This window comes from Nyctereutes procyonoides, unplaced genomic scaffold (assembly GCF_905146905.1).
Source record: "Nyctereutes procyonoides isolate TBG_1078 unplaced genomic scaffold, NYPRO_anot_genome, whole genome shotgun sequence".
Lineage (NCBI taxonomy): Eukaryota > Metazoa > Chordata > Mammalia > Carnivora > Canidae > Nyctereutes > Nyctereutes procyonoides.
The window spans coordinates 62,355,703-62,373,861 of record NW_026575049.1 but is presented as its reverse complement, the minus strand read 5'-3'; the positions used below and the strand labels follow the sequence as shown (position 1 = coordinate 62,373,861).

The window sequence follows — 18,159 nt, the reverse complement described above, 5'->3', positions numbered from 1 at the left end:
GTAAGTTCAGCTTCTTGGGCCTTTGTCTTTATAATATTTATTACTTTTGAAAAGATTAGCGACTGTATTTTTTTCAAATATTTTTTCTTTTTCCTTACCCTTCAACCTAATTTCTATGCATCTAGTTAAATGTGTTCTAGACTCTTCATTAATGTCTCACAGATCACTGAGTTGCTCTTCTTTTTCTTTTCTCCATTCCCTCTCTTTTTCCCTTTCTCTCCCTCCTCCTTGCCTTCTCTCTCCCTTGCACCTTTCCCCACTTTTTTAAGACTTGATTTTCTTCCTGTATTCAACCAGTATAAATCAAATTACAGATTATAAGACTGTCTCTAGATTGAGATTTATCTTTTTGGGGTCTTGCTATTTGTCACAAGTTCACTTGCATTTCAGCTTGCAAACTTGGTTGGTATTGTCTCTTCCCTTTTTTGCCCCTGTCCAGTATTAGTAAAATTTTAAAAATTTACTTTATTGGAGTTTCACAGGGTAAAAACTAGATATGTAAATATACCATGATAACCTAAGGGTTTTTCCAGATTTCTTGTTACTCTTTTTTGTTTTGAAACATTTACTTACATTAAGATTTGATATTTTTAGAAGTAGTAACTCTTTCCAGAACTCTTAAGGAATATGCAATTCTTATGATAAAAAGGATACTTTCAAAAGTGGAAAAAGTTAGAAAGCTGTTCAGTTAATTTTAAGAGCCAACTGAACCATTATAATGAAAAGTTAATGTGTAATACTCAATACGTGTAGGCCTGTCTCACATCCAAAAACCTAAATAAAGTACTAGCCATCTTAGTTCTCTTTTGTAACAAAGTTACGTATGCTTACATTATCTGGCACGCTTGGAACCAAGCCAACTGTAATTCTTAGCACTTCATCATAACTAAGGATGTTTTATCTCAATATTTTAAAAATGATCAGCAGTCATAGATTGTATTATTATCTCAATAAAAGTAGAAAAGACATTTAATAAAAGTCTGCCAAAGTATTAGAAGTTTAACATAGTTTCTGTTATGATATACTTGGTCAAGTGTTCATTTAATATATCTACTTAGCATGTCTGTACAAATATTGTAGAAATGCAGAGCTAATTTATTTCTTGATCTATCTAAAATCTTAATGGGATTTTAATTTTAAATTTGATGAAATTACTCTGAATCATAAACTGGCTGCATAAACTAAGCAATATCAGAAGAGCTGAGAGGAAAACCTAAAAAATTAATAGAGATGAATTTCAATACTAGCTTTAAAACATTTAAAAATTAACATGGTTTTGATGAAGAATTGTATCATTATGGAAAAGCAGTGTCCTTATTTCACCCATTCCTAAAGTGCTATATAGTGTCTGTTTGATGGATTTTTTTAAAGCAGTTTATAAAATTTAACAATATTTATATCATCCATCAGATATTTCATCGTTTTGCTTAATTTTCTACTCTTATCAAGCATTTCCTTGTTTAAAAAAATTTATTGGATTAAACAATAAATTTGAATGCTTGTTATTTCTTAATGCTGGCAGTAGATCTTTGAATGTAATAAAATGTCTGCCTTTATGGAACTGGGCTTTTGTTTCTTTGAAGCAAGACCAATAAATATATAATATCAGATGCTAGTAAGTCTTTAAAGAAAGATAGGGTAGAGTAAGGGATTAATTTAGTGAAATGAGGTTCTTTAGAGTGAGTGGTTGGGAGGAAGACTCACATAATGCAGTCATGTATTTGTGTCACCACATAGGTTAGTTTTTATAATACTGTTCACTTAAAGTTTTCTATTTTTAAGGAGGCCTTATGGGACCTGTCAGGATGATTTCATCTGGACATGAGTTAACAACAGATTATGATGAAAAAGCACTTCATGAGCTTGGTTTTAAGGATATGCAGGTACACATAAATGTGGTTTGAGTTTTAATCTATTAACTATTATAGGCAGCAGTTGAATTGTTGAAAATATCCTTCAAAAACAGTTATTGCTTTTAAGTGTATGTGGAGTTTGTGTGTGTGTGAAATTATTTTCTACTGAGATTTAAAACTTAGTATGTCTAATGTGTTGTTGTTTTTCCTTGTTGGTATTGTTTTTGTAGATGGTATTTGTATCTTTGGGTGCACCAAGGAGAGAACGGAAAGGGGAAGGTGTTCAGCTGCCAGCATCCTGCCTACCACCTCCTCAGAAGGACAACATTCCGATGCTTTTGCTTTTACAAGAACCTCATTTAACTACTCTCTTTGATTTATTAGAGATGCTTGCATCATTTAAACCACCCTCAGGAAAAGTGGCAGTGGAAGATAGTGAGGTGACTATGTCATTTCATTTTTTATAGCGTCATACTTGTCTTTCTGTTGAGTGGAAAATAATTTTTTTCAGTAAAATCTTTATTCTAAGATTTTAATTATTTGATAGAGAGAGACTGTGGACATGTGCACATGAGCATGGGATGAGGGAGTAGAGGTAGATGGAGACAAATAATTGACAGGCCTCGCAGATAGTTTCAGATAAACAGCTAAATTTTAGACATAGGCAGCTGCTAAGACTAACATTATTAGGGAGTAATGATAGAAACTCATTTATAAATATTAATTGGTCAGGGAAGGTTTCTCTGAAGGAAACAATATGTAATCTGAGCTTGAAGGATGAAAAGGAACCAACTAAATGTGAATTGAGAGATCATCTGCATACAGTAATCTCATTCCTGAAGCCCCTTCCTATAAGGAATCAGGCAGGTCTAGGAATTGTTGGAGGGCAAATAATGAGTAGAATGTGGAGGGTAGTGAGAGAAGAATGAGAGAAACAAGATTGGAAAGGTGAGTAGAACAGAACTTTTTTATTGTCCTCATAGTAAGGTGAAGAGCAGTAAGGTGTTTTAAGCAGAGGGAGAAGCACACGTTTTGATACGGTTTTTAAGGTAATAGATTTGTTTGGCAGGAATAGAAAAAGTGAGGAATCTAATGCTCTAATCCAAGGAAGACTTGATGGTTCCCTGGAATAGAATGATAGGAATGGACAAATTAAGTCAACAGTAGGTGGTGTGTTGGATTAGGGGTGGGGTTAGACTCATGTTCAGGAACAAGGAAAATGAGATGGTATCCAGGTTTCTGGTTTGAGCAACTGGTTAGATTCCATTTGAGATGAAGAATGGATGCTCACGGGACATTAAATGGAGATGTCAAGCAGTTGGATAAATGAGTTTGGAGTTCAAGAAAGGGGTTTGGGCTAGAGAATTAAGGTTTGGGTAATCACTGTAAAGATTTAAACTCCAGGGCAGCCCGGGTGGCTCAGCAATTTAGTGCCACCTGAAGGAGACCCAGGATTGAGTCCCATGTTGGGCTCCCTGCATGGAGCCTGCTTCTCTCTCTGCCTGCCTGTCTCTCTCTCTCTCTCTCTCGAATAAATAAATAAATAAAATCTTTAAAAAAAAATAAAGGTTTAAACTCGAGAGTGTATGATGTCACTTAAAGAATTCAGTATTTGTCCGCTGACTTTTATTTTTAAATTAAGTAGGCTTATCCCAAGAGAATGTTCACTGATGTGTCTCATCCAGTGAATTAGAGATTGCATGACAAATAAAATAGTGCTACTGTTCTTTCTCAAGAATGTTAAATGACTTTTTTCCATTTTTCAAAATCTGTTTGATCATGGATTCAGTGGTAGCTGCTGTTGAGTCCTCTGTTCCCCATATCCTGGTTTCTCTTGTGGCTCATTTTTAAATTCTTAAAAAAAAATCTTTTGTTCAAGTAGAATAATCAGTAACAGATGCTTATGAACCTCTACTTTTTTTACTGTTAGTATTGTATGCCCACATATTTACTGACCTTTTACTTCATGTCAGCACTGTATGGGCGGTTTAAAAGAGAGAAAGATAATTAGAAGAATTTTTCAGTTTTCTGGGAGGTTGTTAAGCAGTGTTTTATGAGAATATAGGGAACAAAAATTTGGGGAAGGTTTTGCAAAAGGGGAGTTTTAAATTGGGTCCTGCTGCTGCTGAGAGCAAAGAGAGCATTACAGATTCACAGAAAAGTGAGTGGATGTTTGAAAAATTGGGAATGTGAATATAGTGTAATTCAAAAAACTGAAAAGGAGATTGGAAACTATACCACAAGGGGCCATATGAGATTCTCTCTTCTCTGTAAAATGGATTGCCATCATCATGGAAAGTTTTAAAGGAACAAAATAAAAGCATAACAGCTTTTAACATAGGCCATTAGAAACAAAATTTGGGGTTAGTATGGTGGATGTATTAGAGAAAACAAAGACTAGATGTAGGAAGCCCAATTAATAGGCCATTATTATGTAATAGTCCACACGAGGCCTGAATTGGAGGGGAAGAATTCATTTTTTAGCAGCTACTTAATTGAATTTTGTGGTAAGTATGCCATTGTTGATGTGGGGTTTCTTTGTTGTTCAAGACTGGTTTAGTCTTTTAAAAGGTTACCAAAACAGGGACGCCTGGGTGGCTCAGTGGTTGAGCGTCTGCCTTCGGCTCTGGGCGTGATCCTAGAGCTCCAGGATCAAGTCTTGTATTGGGCTCCCTGCATGGAGCCTGCTTCTCCCTCTGCCTATGTCTCTTCCTCTCCTTCTCTTTGTGTCTCATGAATAAACAAATGTTAAAAAAATTCTGTTTTACTGAAGAACTTTCAGTACCGTTTCCCCAGCTAAATCAGTAATGTTACTTTGGGTTGCTTCTCTCCATTAGGATTGAGAAAAGCAAAGGATACTTTGAAACTCTATGATTTGCTTGCTTTCCATGTATACTAGCTTTATATCCTTATATAAAAAGAACTAAATGTTTTATAGATATGAAGATTCCTTTGGCATCCCATGGACTGTATTATAATGAAAAATCATTATGACAGCAGCATTAATAGAATTATAATATACAAACTCATACTCTGGAAAATTCTAAAACTGTAAATTTTAGCTTTCCTGTTTACCTTTTGAGGTTATGCTTTAATTTTTTTTTTTAATAAAGGAAACTTAACTGCTTTTTATATACTTTCTGAAACAGTCTTCAGGTTACTATTATCTCAGCGTATTACAGAATTCAAATTTAATAGATAATGGAAAAAAGTAGGTTCTTTAAAATTGTTTGCTTTTCTCTTAATCTTCTGCTTACCTGAAACTAGAAAATAAGGTATGGATTAGCAATATAAAAAAGAAACAGCTGTTCTCTTTTTCCCAAATGTAAGGTCAAGGATTTAATTCACTGGGACTTTGTCTGTTGTAGTTAGAATAGTGACCTGGAAAGAGGAAACAATTGGTGTAATGTTCTTTTTTTTTTTTTTTTTTTAATTTATTTATGATAGTCATAGAGAAAGAGAGAGAGGCAGAGACATAGGCAGAGGGAGAAGCAGGCTCCATGCACCGGGAGCCCGATGTGGGATTTGATCCCGGGTCTCCAGGATCGCGCCCTGGGCCAAAGGCAAGCGCCAAACCGCTGCGCCACCCAGGGATCCCTGGTGTAATGTTCTTGAACTTAACTTGAATGGCTTTGTTAAACAGATGTTTTCACTTCTATTTGAAAAATTACCTGAATAAAGTGTCAAAATTTACTGGTCACTTTTTTTCCGAAAAGTGCTCAGTAATAACAGGTTGGAAAACTATTACTTTGACATAATGATCAACTTATTGAATAAATGTATTTGTTTATAAATAGTAAAATAATAGTAAAATAAAAAAGGTATAAATTGTTGACTATGAAACAAATGATTTATTTCTCATATTTTAAGACCGAAAAATATTATCAAATTTGATAATCAAGCATTTTATGCAAAAAAATTGAACTTTAGATTTTTTTTTTAAGTGATCTGTCTTGATAAGCAGCTGTTCTTATTTGTGTAGAGCTTAAGATGTGAAGAACTTCATCTTCATGCAGAAAATCTCTCTAGGCGTGTATGGGAGCTACTGATGCTTCTTCCTACATGTCCTAACATGTTGATGGCATTCCAGAGTATCTCAGATGAACAGGTAAACCCACAAAGTCTTTTCACTCTCCTAGAGAATGGCATCATTTTATATTTCATCCAGTGTATGAGATTGCATGTTGACCTATATCCTCAGTAAAATTTTGCCCATTTAATGGTTGAAAAGCTCCAGTTCATTTTAATGTTCATTTGTTAGTGAGGTTGAATAATAAAGACCTAATACAAGGCCAAGGATGTTTTCTAAAATTATCTTTAGAAAACATAATTTGTCTTTAATGGTATTTTTTCTTTAATGGTATTACTGTATGTTCTGAACATATTCCTATAGGGTCATGACCTCACAAATGTTAGAGGTCTTTGTAAAGATACGTTAAAATTAGATTTTTTAAAAGCTATATGATAAAGGGTTACTTTGTGGAGATATGTATAGGACACCTATAGGATGAAAGGAAAAACAGTGTCCTTAAGTTGTGTGCTAATGGTTTTTTATAATTTGCATCTTGGCCATGTAATTTCAGAAGGTCCTATATCTCAAATGACTTAGATGTGAAGAAGGTTGGCCTGGCAAATGGTTCTTGATGACTCAGAGTAGCTCTAATATTGCTGTCAAAGATGTACATTGTGTGTATATCACTTCATAAGTTGAGATTAGAAAGAACAATATTTTAAGATATATGTATTTGTATATGACTTTTAAAAGTATAGATGTGACTTTATAAGTATTAAATACTACTGCTCTAGGCTGCGTGGTGTTGTCCATTGGAAAGATACTGAGTTGCCTGATCTGTTGTGAAGGTTAACAAGCAGATTTTTTTCCCTATGCTGCTATTCGTATGGTTTTTAACAAAACTTAACAAATAATTGGTGTTTTCAGCACACCATGAGTACCAGTTACAATTGGTCTTCATATGTTTGAACATATATCAATGTGTATATATATGTAATATTTGAGTTCTTATGTAGTATCAATTTCTTTAAAGTTTTTTTTTTTGGAAGGGGTCCCTTAGTTGGCTTGATAAAACCTGTTTTTCTTTTTAAATTTAAGAGTAATGATGGACTTAATTGGAAAGAACTTCTCAAAATTAAAAGTGCTCACAAGCTATTATATGCCCTGGAAATTATTGAAGCACTGGGAAAACCTAACAGGAGGATAAGAAGAGAATCAACGGTAATTGAATTTTCATTTTTACCATGAAATACTTGTGTTTTCTCTGGAGCTGAATTCCAGAATGTGTTTTTAATTCTAGAATAATTTTTTTCTCCTGCACTTTTTCTTCTTATTATTTTTTGCCATTCCCACAGGGAAGTTACAGTGATCTTTATCCAGATTCAGATGATTCAAGTGAGGATCAAGTGGAAAATAGTAAAAATTCCTGGAGTTGCAAGGTTTGATCATTTGTGTGATGCATTGTATTGATAAAAATTATCTCTAATTTTCCAAAAGTAGGTATCATAATTATTAATTGGTTTAAACTAATTTACTATTAAAATAAAGCATAGTTTAAAAATCGCATATTACTCTAAATCACAGAAGGTGAGATTATTTAATGCTTTGGTATTCTTGTTTTTAGCACTTTTTTTCCTTTATTGGAATACTTTGTTAGGACATCCTAGTGTCTGCGATTAAATGGTCAAAGGAATATAAAGATATCTTTAGATTTTTGCAAGAGTCTTTTTAAAAAAATTTCTTGACAATACGATGTATGTTATTTTTATAGAAGTTATTCTGGGTATTTAAATCAGAGTAATTTCCTAGATTAGAGATATATAGTATTTTACATATGCATACATATGCATACGTATGCATACACGCACACACAAATCCAGTTTCTGAAGCAAAAAGCTGGTCTTTTATGACATTTTGTAGCTGCATCTCTCTTATCAGCACTCTCACAATTGCTTACAGTTTGTTGCTGCTGGAGGGCTTCAACAGTTACTAGAAATTTTTAATTCTGGAATTCTGGAGCCTAAAGAGCAGGAATCCTGGACTGTGGTACGTGAAAGTTCACTGTTTTAACAAATTAATAGTTACCTTGTTTTAAGCACTTCCATTTTCCATTAGCAAGTATAACTTTTGCTACATTTCATTGTTGTAAGGAAGATTATGGAGTGTAGTAAAATTAATCTTTTTTAAATGGAGCATCTGATAAACTATTGATGAAGAGTTCTTCATCTCAACTCTCTTAAAAAAATTTTTTTAAAGATTTTATTTATTTATTCGTGAGAGACACACAGAGAAAGAGGCAGAGACACAGGCAGAGGGAGAAGCAGGCTCTATGCAGGGAGTCTGATGTGGGATTGGGACTCAATCTCGGGTCTCCAGGATCACACCCGTGCTGAATGAAGATGGCGCTAAACCGCTGAGCCACCCAGGCTGCCCACAACTCTCTTAAAAATTAAGTGCCAAAATTCAAGACTCTGAACTGTGGCTGATTCATAAACATTTTTCCTTTAAGTTGATAAATTACATGTTAATATTTATATAGTCTTCATGTTTGGATGCTTAAAAAAATCTGATTTATTTGTGTTCAATTTTTTGAGAACATTCTTTTTCTTTTTCTTTCTTTTTTTTTTTTTTTTTTTTTACATTCTTTTTCTTTGTTTCATTTTGTTTTGGCTATTTCTTCCTTTATAGTAGTGCTACTCAAATACGTGTTGTGTTTCAGACCATTTGTGAGTGCTCTGAAATGAAATTGAGAGTAAGCTTTCAGAAATTTTTATAGCTATTGAACATTCTACAGAATTTTTTCACAGTGTTTCACAAAATTATTAGTTCCCAACAAAATGGAAGTTGTTTTTTGTTAAAGATACTTTACCTCTATTAACTTGAAGAAGCACTATTCTATAATACTAGGAAAATGAAGTTACTTGTGAAATATTAAAAAATTGATACTGCTGTACCAAACACTACAATTTGGTTAACTTAAATGGAAAGGATGCTCCATTTCCTCACTTCCAACAAAACAGAATAGCGTTATCATACATGCCATCAAATATTAATTTTTTAATACTTGTGTTTTAGAATTATCTTGGAGTCTACGAGTCAGGTGTTCTTTTTTTATTTTTTTATTTTTTTTTTTAGGTGTTCTTGATTTAATATCAAATTAATAAAATATGTTTAGAAAATGCATTACTGTGTACTAAGATAATTGTTATTCTTACCACTGGTTTTAATACTTATTTTTCCATTTTTGTTTTATTTATTTTACTATGTTATTTTCCTTTTTAGACTAGATACTCCAATTTATTATTATAGTTCTGTGACTTATAATGTATTTTATTGTTAGTCATATCTTATTGTCCCATTAATCTCTTAGAATTCTAATGTGCCTTTTAGTTCTTTGGCACAGTAGGAGAATATAACTAAAATTTTTAATGAGTGGTTATGTGTCTATTTATAGAAATTTTATTTATAAACTGCTCTAAGTTTAGTTTTGAGTAAAGTTTACAAGGAATCAAGCACAAACTAGAGGGGTTTTTTTTGTGTTTCCTTTGAAATTGTGATTACTTTTATGAAGTATTACTAATGAGAAAATTTTAAGTACTGTATGTGATACATTGTAGCCTGCCAATGCCTGAGATGCTAAGCATGCCTGTGATACAGATGCTTTCAAGTTAATATCCCCATTTATAATGCATCTCTCCTAGCATATAGAATACTTAAAAATTTAGGATCATTCTTGTTTCTTAGACAATTTAATTTTTCTTTTAAAAAGGAATTTAGTTGAAGTATACTTTGAATTTTTTTGAGTTAAAATTCATGTAGAGTAAAATTCATCCATTTAAAAAGCAGGGAATTTTAGGAGCACCTGAGTGGCTCAGTGATGGAGCATCTGCCTTTGGCTCAGACCGTGATCCTGGGATCAGATCCCACAATTGGCTCCCCATAGGGAGCCTGCTTCTCTCTCTGCCTGTGTCTCTGCCTCTCTCTGTGTCATTCAGAAATAAATTTAAAAATCTTATACTAAAAATCAGCTTTTTTTTTTTTTATTTGTGGAGTTGTGTAGCCGTTACCTCTAATGCCAGAACAACTTCATCCCCTCAAACAGAAACCCCCACACTTATTAGCGGTCACTCCTCATTGATGAAAACAATTAAGCCCTGGGCAGCCACTAATCTAATCTATTTTCTTTTTTTTTTTTTTTTTTTTAATTTTTATTTATGATAGTCACAGAGAGAGAGAGAGAGGCAGAGACATAGGCAGAGGGAGAAGCAGGCTCCATGCACCGGGAGCCCGATGTGGGATTCGATCCCGGGTCTCCAGGATCGCGCCCTGGGCCAAAGGCAGGCGCCAAACCGCTGCGCCACCCAGGGATCCCTCTAATCTATTTTCTATATAAATTTGCCTGTTGTGGATGTTTCACATAAATGGACCATATAATATGTATATGGTCCTTTGTGACTGGCTTCTTTCACTTAGCATAATGTTAAGGCTAATTCCTGGATGTATATCATCTAGGGTCACAAATATTAATCACTATGCTTTTTTTTTAAAGAATTATACAGCTCTAATTCTTGAATATTTAGATATCTGATCCATTTTAAATTAATTTTGTGTGTGATATGAAGTTGAGATATACTCTTCATGCAGTAGGTAGTGAACTCATTTAAAAAGTAGAGTTTAGGTTTTGAAAAATGTGTATACGTGTGTAATCTGCCAACACAACATAAAGAGCATTTCTATTACCTCAGAAGTTCCACCCTGCCTTTTTTTTTTTTTTTTAAGGGGAGGTATAGAGAAGTGAGAGGGTAAGGAGGGAGGGGCAGAAGGAGAAGAGCGAGGGTCCTGAGCAGGTTCCATGCCTGATCTCATAACCCTTGAATCATGACCTGAGCTGAAATCGAGAGTCAGACGCTTAACCAACTGAGCCACCCAGACTCCCCTCTACTCTGCTTTTTTACCATCAATTCCCCCCACTTCTCTCAACCAACCAGCCCTATGCAACCACTGATTTTTTGTTGTTACAGATTACATTTGCATTTAATAGAATTCCTTGTAAATGGAATATTATAGTATGTTCTTTGTATCTCGTGTTTCTACTCAGTATGTATTTTGATAAATGTTGCTGATAAATGTTGCATGTATTGGTTGGTTGGTTGTTTTTATTGCTGAGTAGTATATCCCTTAATAAGTGTACTACTCCTTGCTTATCCATTCACTTATTGCTGGACATTGGAGTTTCTGGTTTTGGGCTATTATAAATAAAATTGACAAGCATTCATCTACAAGTCTTTTTGTGTACATAACTTTTTGTTTCTTTTGGATAAATACCAAGAAAATAAATGAATTTCCTGAGTAATATGGTAAATATAAGATTGACTTTGTAAGAAACTGCCCAAGTGTTTTCCCAACCAGCTGTACCATGCAGCATATGAGAGTTCGAATTGCTTCATATCCTCAGCAACAGCTGGTGTGGTCAGTCTTTTTAATTTGAGCCTTCTACTGGGTATGTAGTATTATCTTATGGTGCTTTTGCTTTGTACAATCTCTGGTGACTAGTGATGTTGAGTATTTTTACAAGTGCTTTATGTGACAATGTAGGTTTTTTTTTTTTAAATCATGGTAAAATACACTTAACATTCACTATCTTAATCATTTTTAAGTGTGTAGTTCACTGGTATTACATATCTATGCCCTTATTGTGGAATCGTCACTATTCTCTATCCCCATTACTATTTTCATCTTGTAAAAGTAAAACTTTACCTGTCAAATGATGATTCCCCAGTCTCCCTTCCCCCCCCATCTTGAGACAAACCACCATTATACTTTGTCTCCATGATTTTGACTACTCTGAGTACCTGGTGTAAGTGCAATCATATGGTATATTTGTCTTTGACTAGCTTATTTTAGTAGCAAATGTCCTCCAGCTTCACCTTTGTAGCATATTGCAGAATTTCCTTCCTTTTGAAGGCTCATTGTATGCTGTGTATACCACATTTTGCTTATCTATGCATTCATCAGTGGACGACATGGGTTACTTCCATATTTTCTCTATTGTGAATAATGCTGCTATGAATATAGATGTATAAATATCTTTGAGACCTTACTTTCAGTTCTTTTGGGTATATACCCAGGAGTGAAATTGCTGGCTCATATGGCATTTATGTTTTCAGTTTTTTGAGGAACCCAATATACTGTTTTTCACAACAGCTATACCATCTTAACATTCCTCCCAGTAGTGCACAAAGGTACTAATTTCTCTACATATTTGCCAACATTTCATTTTCTGATTTTTTGATATTAGCCATCCTAGTGGGTGTCAGGTGGTTTCTCATTGTGGTTTTACTTTGCATTTTCTTAATAAACAGTGAAGTTGAGGATCTTTTCTTGTGCTAATTGGCCATTTATATATCTTCTTCAGAGAAATATCTTTTCAACTCCTCTGCTCCTTTATGAATGAGGTTATTTGGTTTTTTGAGTTTTAGAAGTTCTCTATATTGTGAATATTAATCCTTTATCAGATACATACTTTGCAAATATCTTCTCTCATCTGTAGGTTGCCATTTTACTCTGTAGATAGTCTTATTTGTACACAAAATTTTTAAATTTTCATGAAGCCTAATAGTCTTTTGTTGCTGTTGTTGTTACTTACACTTTAGATGTCCTATCTAAGAAATCATGTGTCCAAATACATTGTCATGAAAGCTTCTGTTTTCTCCTAAGAATTGTTTTAGGGCTTCTATTTACGACCTTGATTCACTTAGAGTTAATTTTCATATATGGTGTTTTAGTGTGTAAGGGTTCAACTTTATGCTTTTATGTATAGCTATCCAGGTTTCTCTGCACAATTTTTTGAAAATACTGTCCTTTCTCCTGTTGACTGGCCTTGGCACTATTGTCAAAAATCATTTGACCATATATGTGAAGGTTTATTTCTGGGTACTCTGTTCCATTCCATTAATCTATATGTCTGTCTTTATGCCAATACCACATGATGTTGATTACCATAGCTCGGTAGTAAGCTTTGAAATGAGGAGGTATGAGTCCTCCAGTTTTGTTCTTTTAAGATTATATTAGCTCTGGGATCCCTTGAGATTCCATATGAATTTTAGCATGGGTTTTTCTTTATTCTGCAAAAAATGTCGTTATTTTGTTACAGATTATTTTGGGTAGTATTGATATTTTCATAAATGTTCAGTCTTTAGACTTGTGTTGTAATTTTCATTGTAGAAGTCTTTGATGACCTTGGTTGATTTTTAAGTACTTTATTCTTTTGATGCTATTGTAAATGGAATTATTTCTTTTTCATAGTGATTTTCTTTTCATAGTGTTCATTGTTCATCCAGTGTGGATGCTTTTTGTTTGTTTTTCTTACCTAATTCTTGAGGCCAAAACTTCTACCATTGTGTTGAATAGAAATTAAGAAAGCAGATGTCCTTGCTTTATTCCTTATTTTAGTTGAAAAGCTTTTAGTCTTCACAATTGAATGATTTTCACTATGAATTTTTCATATGTGGCTTTTGTTCTGTTTAGGTAGTTTTGTTCTATTTCTGTGTTTTTTTGTTTTTTTGTTTGTTTTAGTGTTTTTATCAAGAAAGAGAGTTGAATTATTTCAGATGCTTTTTCTGCATCAGTTGAAATGATCTGTGGTCTTTCTCTTCATTTTGTTATGGAATACTGATTGAGTCTTGTATGTTGAACCATCCTTGCATTCTGAGAACAAATCCCAGTTAATCATGCTGTATAATCCTTTTGATTTGCTGCTAGATCCTGTTTATGTTTTTTCAAGGATTTTTGCATCATTGTTTATAAGGGATATTCGTCTGTAGTTTTTCTGTAGTATCTCAGTCTGGCTTTGATACAGGGTTATGCTGGCTTCATGGAATGAGTTGGGAGTGTTCCCTTCTTAGAGAATTTGGTAAGGCTTGTCATTAGTTTTTTAAATGTTTGGTAGAATTTACTAATGAAGCTGTCAGGTCTTTTTTTGTTGGGAGCTTTTTAATTATAGATCTATTCAGAGTTTCTATTTCTTCATGATTGAGCTTTTATTTTGTGTTTTTATAAATTTGTCCATTTCATGTAGGTTTTCCAGCTTTTTGGTTTATAGTTGTTTATAGTACTCTTCTGAAATCCTTTTTATTTCTGTTGATTTGGCAGAAAAATTCCTCCTTTTATTTCTGATGTTAGTAATTTCACTCTTTTTTAAAGATTTTATTTATTTATTCATGAGAGACAGAACAAGAGGCAGAGACATAGGCAGAGAGAGAAGCAGGCTCCACACAGGGAGCCTGATGTGGGACTAGATCCCAGGACCCCAGGATCACGACCTAATCCTAAGGCAGATGCTCAACCGCTGATCCACTCAGGCGTCCCTCACTCTTCCTTTTTTTTAGTTCTCTTAGCTTAAGGTTTGTCAGTTTTGTTTTCAAAGAACAAACTTTTATTTACATTGATTTTCTTGTTTTTCTGTTGTGTTTTCAACTCTGTACTTTATTATTTCCTTTCTGCTAGCTTGGACTTAGCTTGTTCTTTTTCTAGTTCTTAAGTGGGAAAGCTAGGTTGTTGATTTGAGGGGTTTTTTTTTTAAGCATTTTTAGCTATAAATTTCCTCCACTAAGTCTCTTTCTCAGTGCATCTCACAAGTTTCATAGTGACCACGTTTTTTTAATGAAGCGTCTATACTTATCTTTAGGCCCCCCACCCCTTCCTTTCCCTTCTGATCTTAGTAAAGAGGATTTTTTTTTCCTTAATCAGTTTAGACAAATTTTTCTGCTAGGTGTGTGTATAATAATATTTGCAGTCTGTGGCTGGCTTTTTCATTATTTTGACAGCGTCTATTAAGCAGAGAAGTTTTTAATTTTAACAGAATTTGTATCCTATCTAAGAAATCTTTGAAGTCCACAAGGATTTTTCTCCTGTTTTTCTTAAGTTTTATAGTTACCATTTTCATTTAGTTCTGTGATGCATTTTGAGTCAATTTTTGTATATGTAGAGTGAGGTTGAGGGTTTGGTGGGGTTTTTTGTCTGTTTCTTTTTTTTTTTTTTAATATGGCTACTATTCAGTTTTCTACCACCATTTGTTGAAAGGACTAATCTTACTGAATTTCTTTGTAACTTTCTTGAAAATCTGTAATGTAGTATTGCTGAATTCCCTTCCGAGGTATATTGGTATAGCTATTATACAATTTGGCAGTGAGATTAGGAAGATAGGAAAATAAAAATAACTGTTGAAGAGAATACTGTGAAACTCTCATCTTGCCCAAGAATTATATCAATTTACTTGACATGTTTTTAAAATTTTAAGGTAGATCTTTAAATCAGAAATGAAAATTTCAAACTAAATATTATACCAAATATTTCTTTTATTTTAAGTGTACTTATGTAAAGTACAAAATTTTCAGTTATTTTTTTAGAATTCTTGAGAATTGCTTTGGCTTCCAAAATATTGGATTATATTCTCTACTTGGCTGGAGAAACAACTATAAATACTTTGTCTCTTAATTCATTTTGGGGTAAATTACATGTTTGTTTACATTTTAGTAATTAAAAAAATTAAAAAAATTATACTACAATCTGAGCAGTAGATCAGATGACATTTGTATGTTTTCTTTACCTCTTAGTATCTAGATATTTTTTGTCATTTTTATAAGATTGGATTGTTACTCAACAGAATACATAAGTAGTAAAATTTCTTTAGCACATAGATAAAGTACTAGCTGTAATTATTTTTACTTTCTAGCTTTTAGTTTCAGGTTGTATAGTGGCCATGTTAAATTAATCAAAATAGGGAAATGACGTTTTCTTCTTATCCACAGTGGCAGCTAGACTGTCTTGCTTGCTTGCTGAAGTTAATATGCCAGTTTGCAGTAGATCCATCCGATTTGGATTTAGCTTATCATGATGTCTTTGCCTGGTCTGGTATAGCAGAAAGCCATAGGAAAAGAACTTGGCCTGGTAAATCAAGAAAGGCTGCTGGTGATCATGCCAAGGGTCTTCATATACCAAGATTAACAGAGGTAAAGTACAGAAGTTACCATTAAATTGTAGTAATGAATTCTATTTGTGTTTTACAAAGTTAAGAATATGGTAATGCATAAGAAATGCAATTCTAGATTACCACATATGACTTAACAGCTAAAGTGATACCTTCATTTTTTAATCCAGTAGTAATTATGAAATAGTAATATTTTTTAGTTCATTATCCACATTGCAGGAATGAATTGTATGCTATTCTAATGTTCTCTAACTGTAGGATTTAATCATTTACACTCAGTAATTTATATACTAAATTTGTGAGAGCCTAGGGAAATAACCACACAGATGTTTCAACAGAAGAGATTTAAAATAAAGAATTGGTTTCACATGTCTGCATTGGAGGTCTAAACATATAAAAAGAAAATACTGAGGTAACCCAGACAGGTAACCATTCACCACTCCTGGGGTTTAAGGAACATGCAGAAAAAGGTTGGGAATATCAGAAATGAGGAGATTATAAGAAAGGATCTTGTTGACCTGGGGTTTAGGCCTCTAAGGAAGGGGTTCTGCTACTATTTCTGAAACTAAATAGCTTCTGGGTTAACTATGGTACAGTGGTAATAGAAAAAACAAGGAAGTAATCTCTGTCCCAGATTAGCAGAACCTCCTAGGAAATCAACTGGCGAAAGAGGAATTTAGTTTGTGATGTACCAGCCCTAGATTCACAAAGCAACTCTGTAGAATGGTAGATACAGAGCTGACTAAAAATGGCACAATAACTAGCACATCCAGCAGTATAATTAGAATTTTGTCTGTGGATTCTGTCATTCATATGATCAAATATTTGCCCTTTGAATGGCTCCATCTTTGTACTGGGATCTAGTGAGATCTCTTATTCATTTGTAACCTTTTGAGACTAGCACTTTACCTCATAGCTGGGAAAGAAACACCAGAGTAATGAGTTGTTTCTGATAGAGAAGTAGTATAGTGAAACCTAGATTGGAAACTACTAGTGAAAATTGAAACCTGATGCATATTTCATATTTCCCTTTCACAATTTTGGAGATTAAATGGGACAAGTGACCTCTGCTAGGATTCCAAATCATTTACAGCTAATACAATTAAAATAGAACTGTGGGGACTACAGTGTAATCTAAATGTGTTCTACAGTGTTGCATATTGTTAACTACTTATTTTAACCTTGCATTGCTGTAATGTTTCAGTTACTTTTTCTCCAGAATAGTCTTCCTATGTTATAATTTAAGAACTAAAATTGTGTTCTGTTAACTCATTAAATAACTTCAAAGCTTTTGACTTTAGTCATTTCCTCTTGAGATTTTAATAATAGTATTATTATTCACACATGCCAGTGTTTTTATAGTTTCGAAAAGATGTTTATTTTTCCATTAACTTATCATAATCATAATTTATGTTAAGCTTTTGGGGAACAAATTTTTGTTATATTAATTCTAGAGACAAGTTATCCAGTTTGGATATCCTGTAGATAGTGTGGAAGAACCCTAATTTTTTTTTATAATTGACTATCATGAATTATTTCATTTGTTGCCCATAAAGCCCTTTCAGAAGGTTCAAATTCCAGGTCAGACTTAAGGATTCCAGCCTAAACAGCTTTTCTTGAAGCTGTCTGCCCTGATTTCACCAGGGATAGGTTTCGTTGCTGCTCTCTTTGTTCTAGTGGCACATTGTATTACTTGTGTTACAGTGCTTTCTGTGTTATCTGCTACACTGCACTCACATCTCCAGGATGGAAACAGTGCTTAAAACATTAGTGCTCAGAAGGGTTGCGATCTGCTGAAAGGAGTCTATGACTCTCTATTTATAGAAGTAGCAAATTATTTTCTCCCATTATATAGAACTTATATAGAACATGATATAGAAGAACCAGAACCTAAAAATTATGTATTAAAATCAAGCAGCTTGAAAGGATGCAAACTAAATGTTGAGCCTAACGGTTTTTAAAATAGAATCTCTGCCCTGTATTCATTCTTTTCTCTGTTTATTTCAGGATGGTTAAGATTATCTGCCACTGCTTGGGTTTTTTTCCCCTATTTCAAAAGCAAAAAATGTTTCATTCTTCATCACCCCAACAAACCACTGACATATGTAATATATTTTTTTCACTCACTTGGGTGACATAAAGAATTTGTAGATCAAATATAAAGAATAGTTTTGCTTTTGTATTTGTAAATTTTCTTTTTTTAAGTTTATGTTCCTAAGTTTGGTTACAAAATTCTGATTTTCTGATACTAGTATTTTTACAGTATGATATTCCTTATCTTGTCCTAGATAAAAATCAGAGTAATT

The 18,159-nt window shown here is 33.4% G+C and overlaps 1 protein-coding gene across 2 annotated transcripts in view; it reads left to right on the top strand.

Moving 5' to 3' along the window:
• The window catches only part of USP34 (ubiquitin specific peptidase 34), a 248,230-nt gene that overhangs the window by 149,348 nt on the left and 80,723 nt on the right, over positions 1–18,159 (top strand). For both annotated transcript variants that reach the window (XM_055329090.1, XM_055329092.1), the window contains 7 exons: positions 1,783–1,883; positions 2,084–2,293; positions 5,836–5,961; positions 6,964–7,086; positions 7,221–7,304; positions 7,825–7,911; positions 15,675–15,875. In XM_055329090.1, the coding sequence (XP_055185065.1) occupies positions 1,783–1,883; positions 2,084–2,293; positions 5,836–5,961; positions 6,964–7,086; positions 7,221–7,304; positions 7,825–7,911; positions 15,675–15,875 (932 nt within the window). The remainder of the gene's footprint in view (positions 1–1,782; positions 1,884–2,083; positions 2,294–5,835; positions 5,962–6,963; positions 7,087–7,220; positions 7,305–7,824; positions 7,912–15,674; positions 15,876–18,159) is intronic.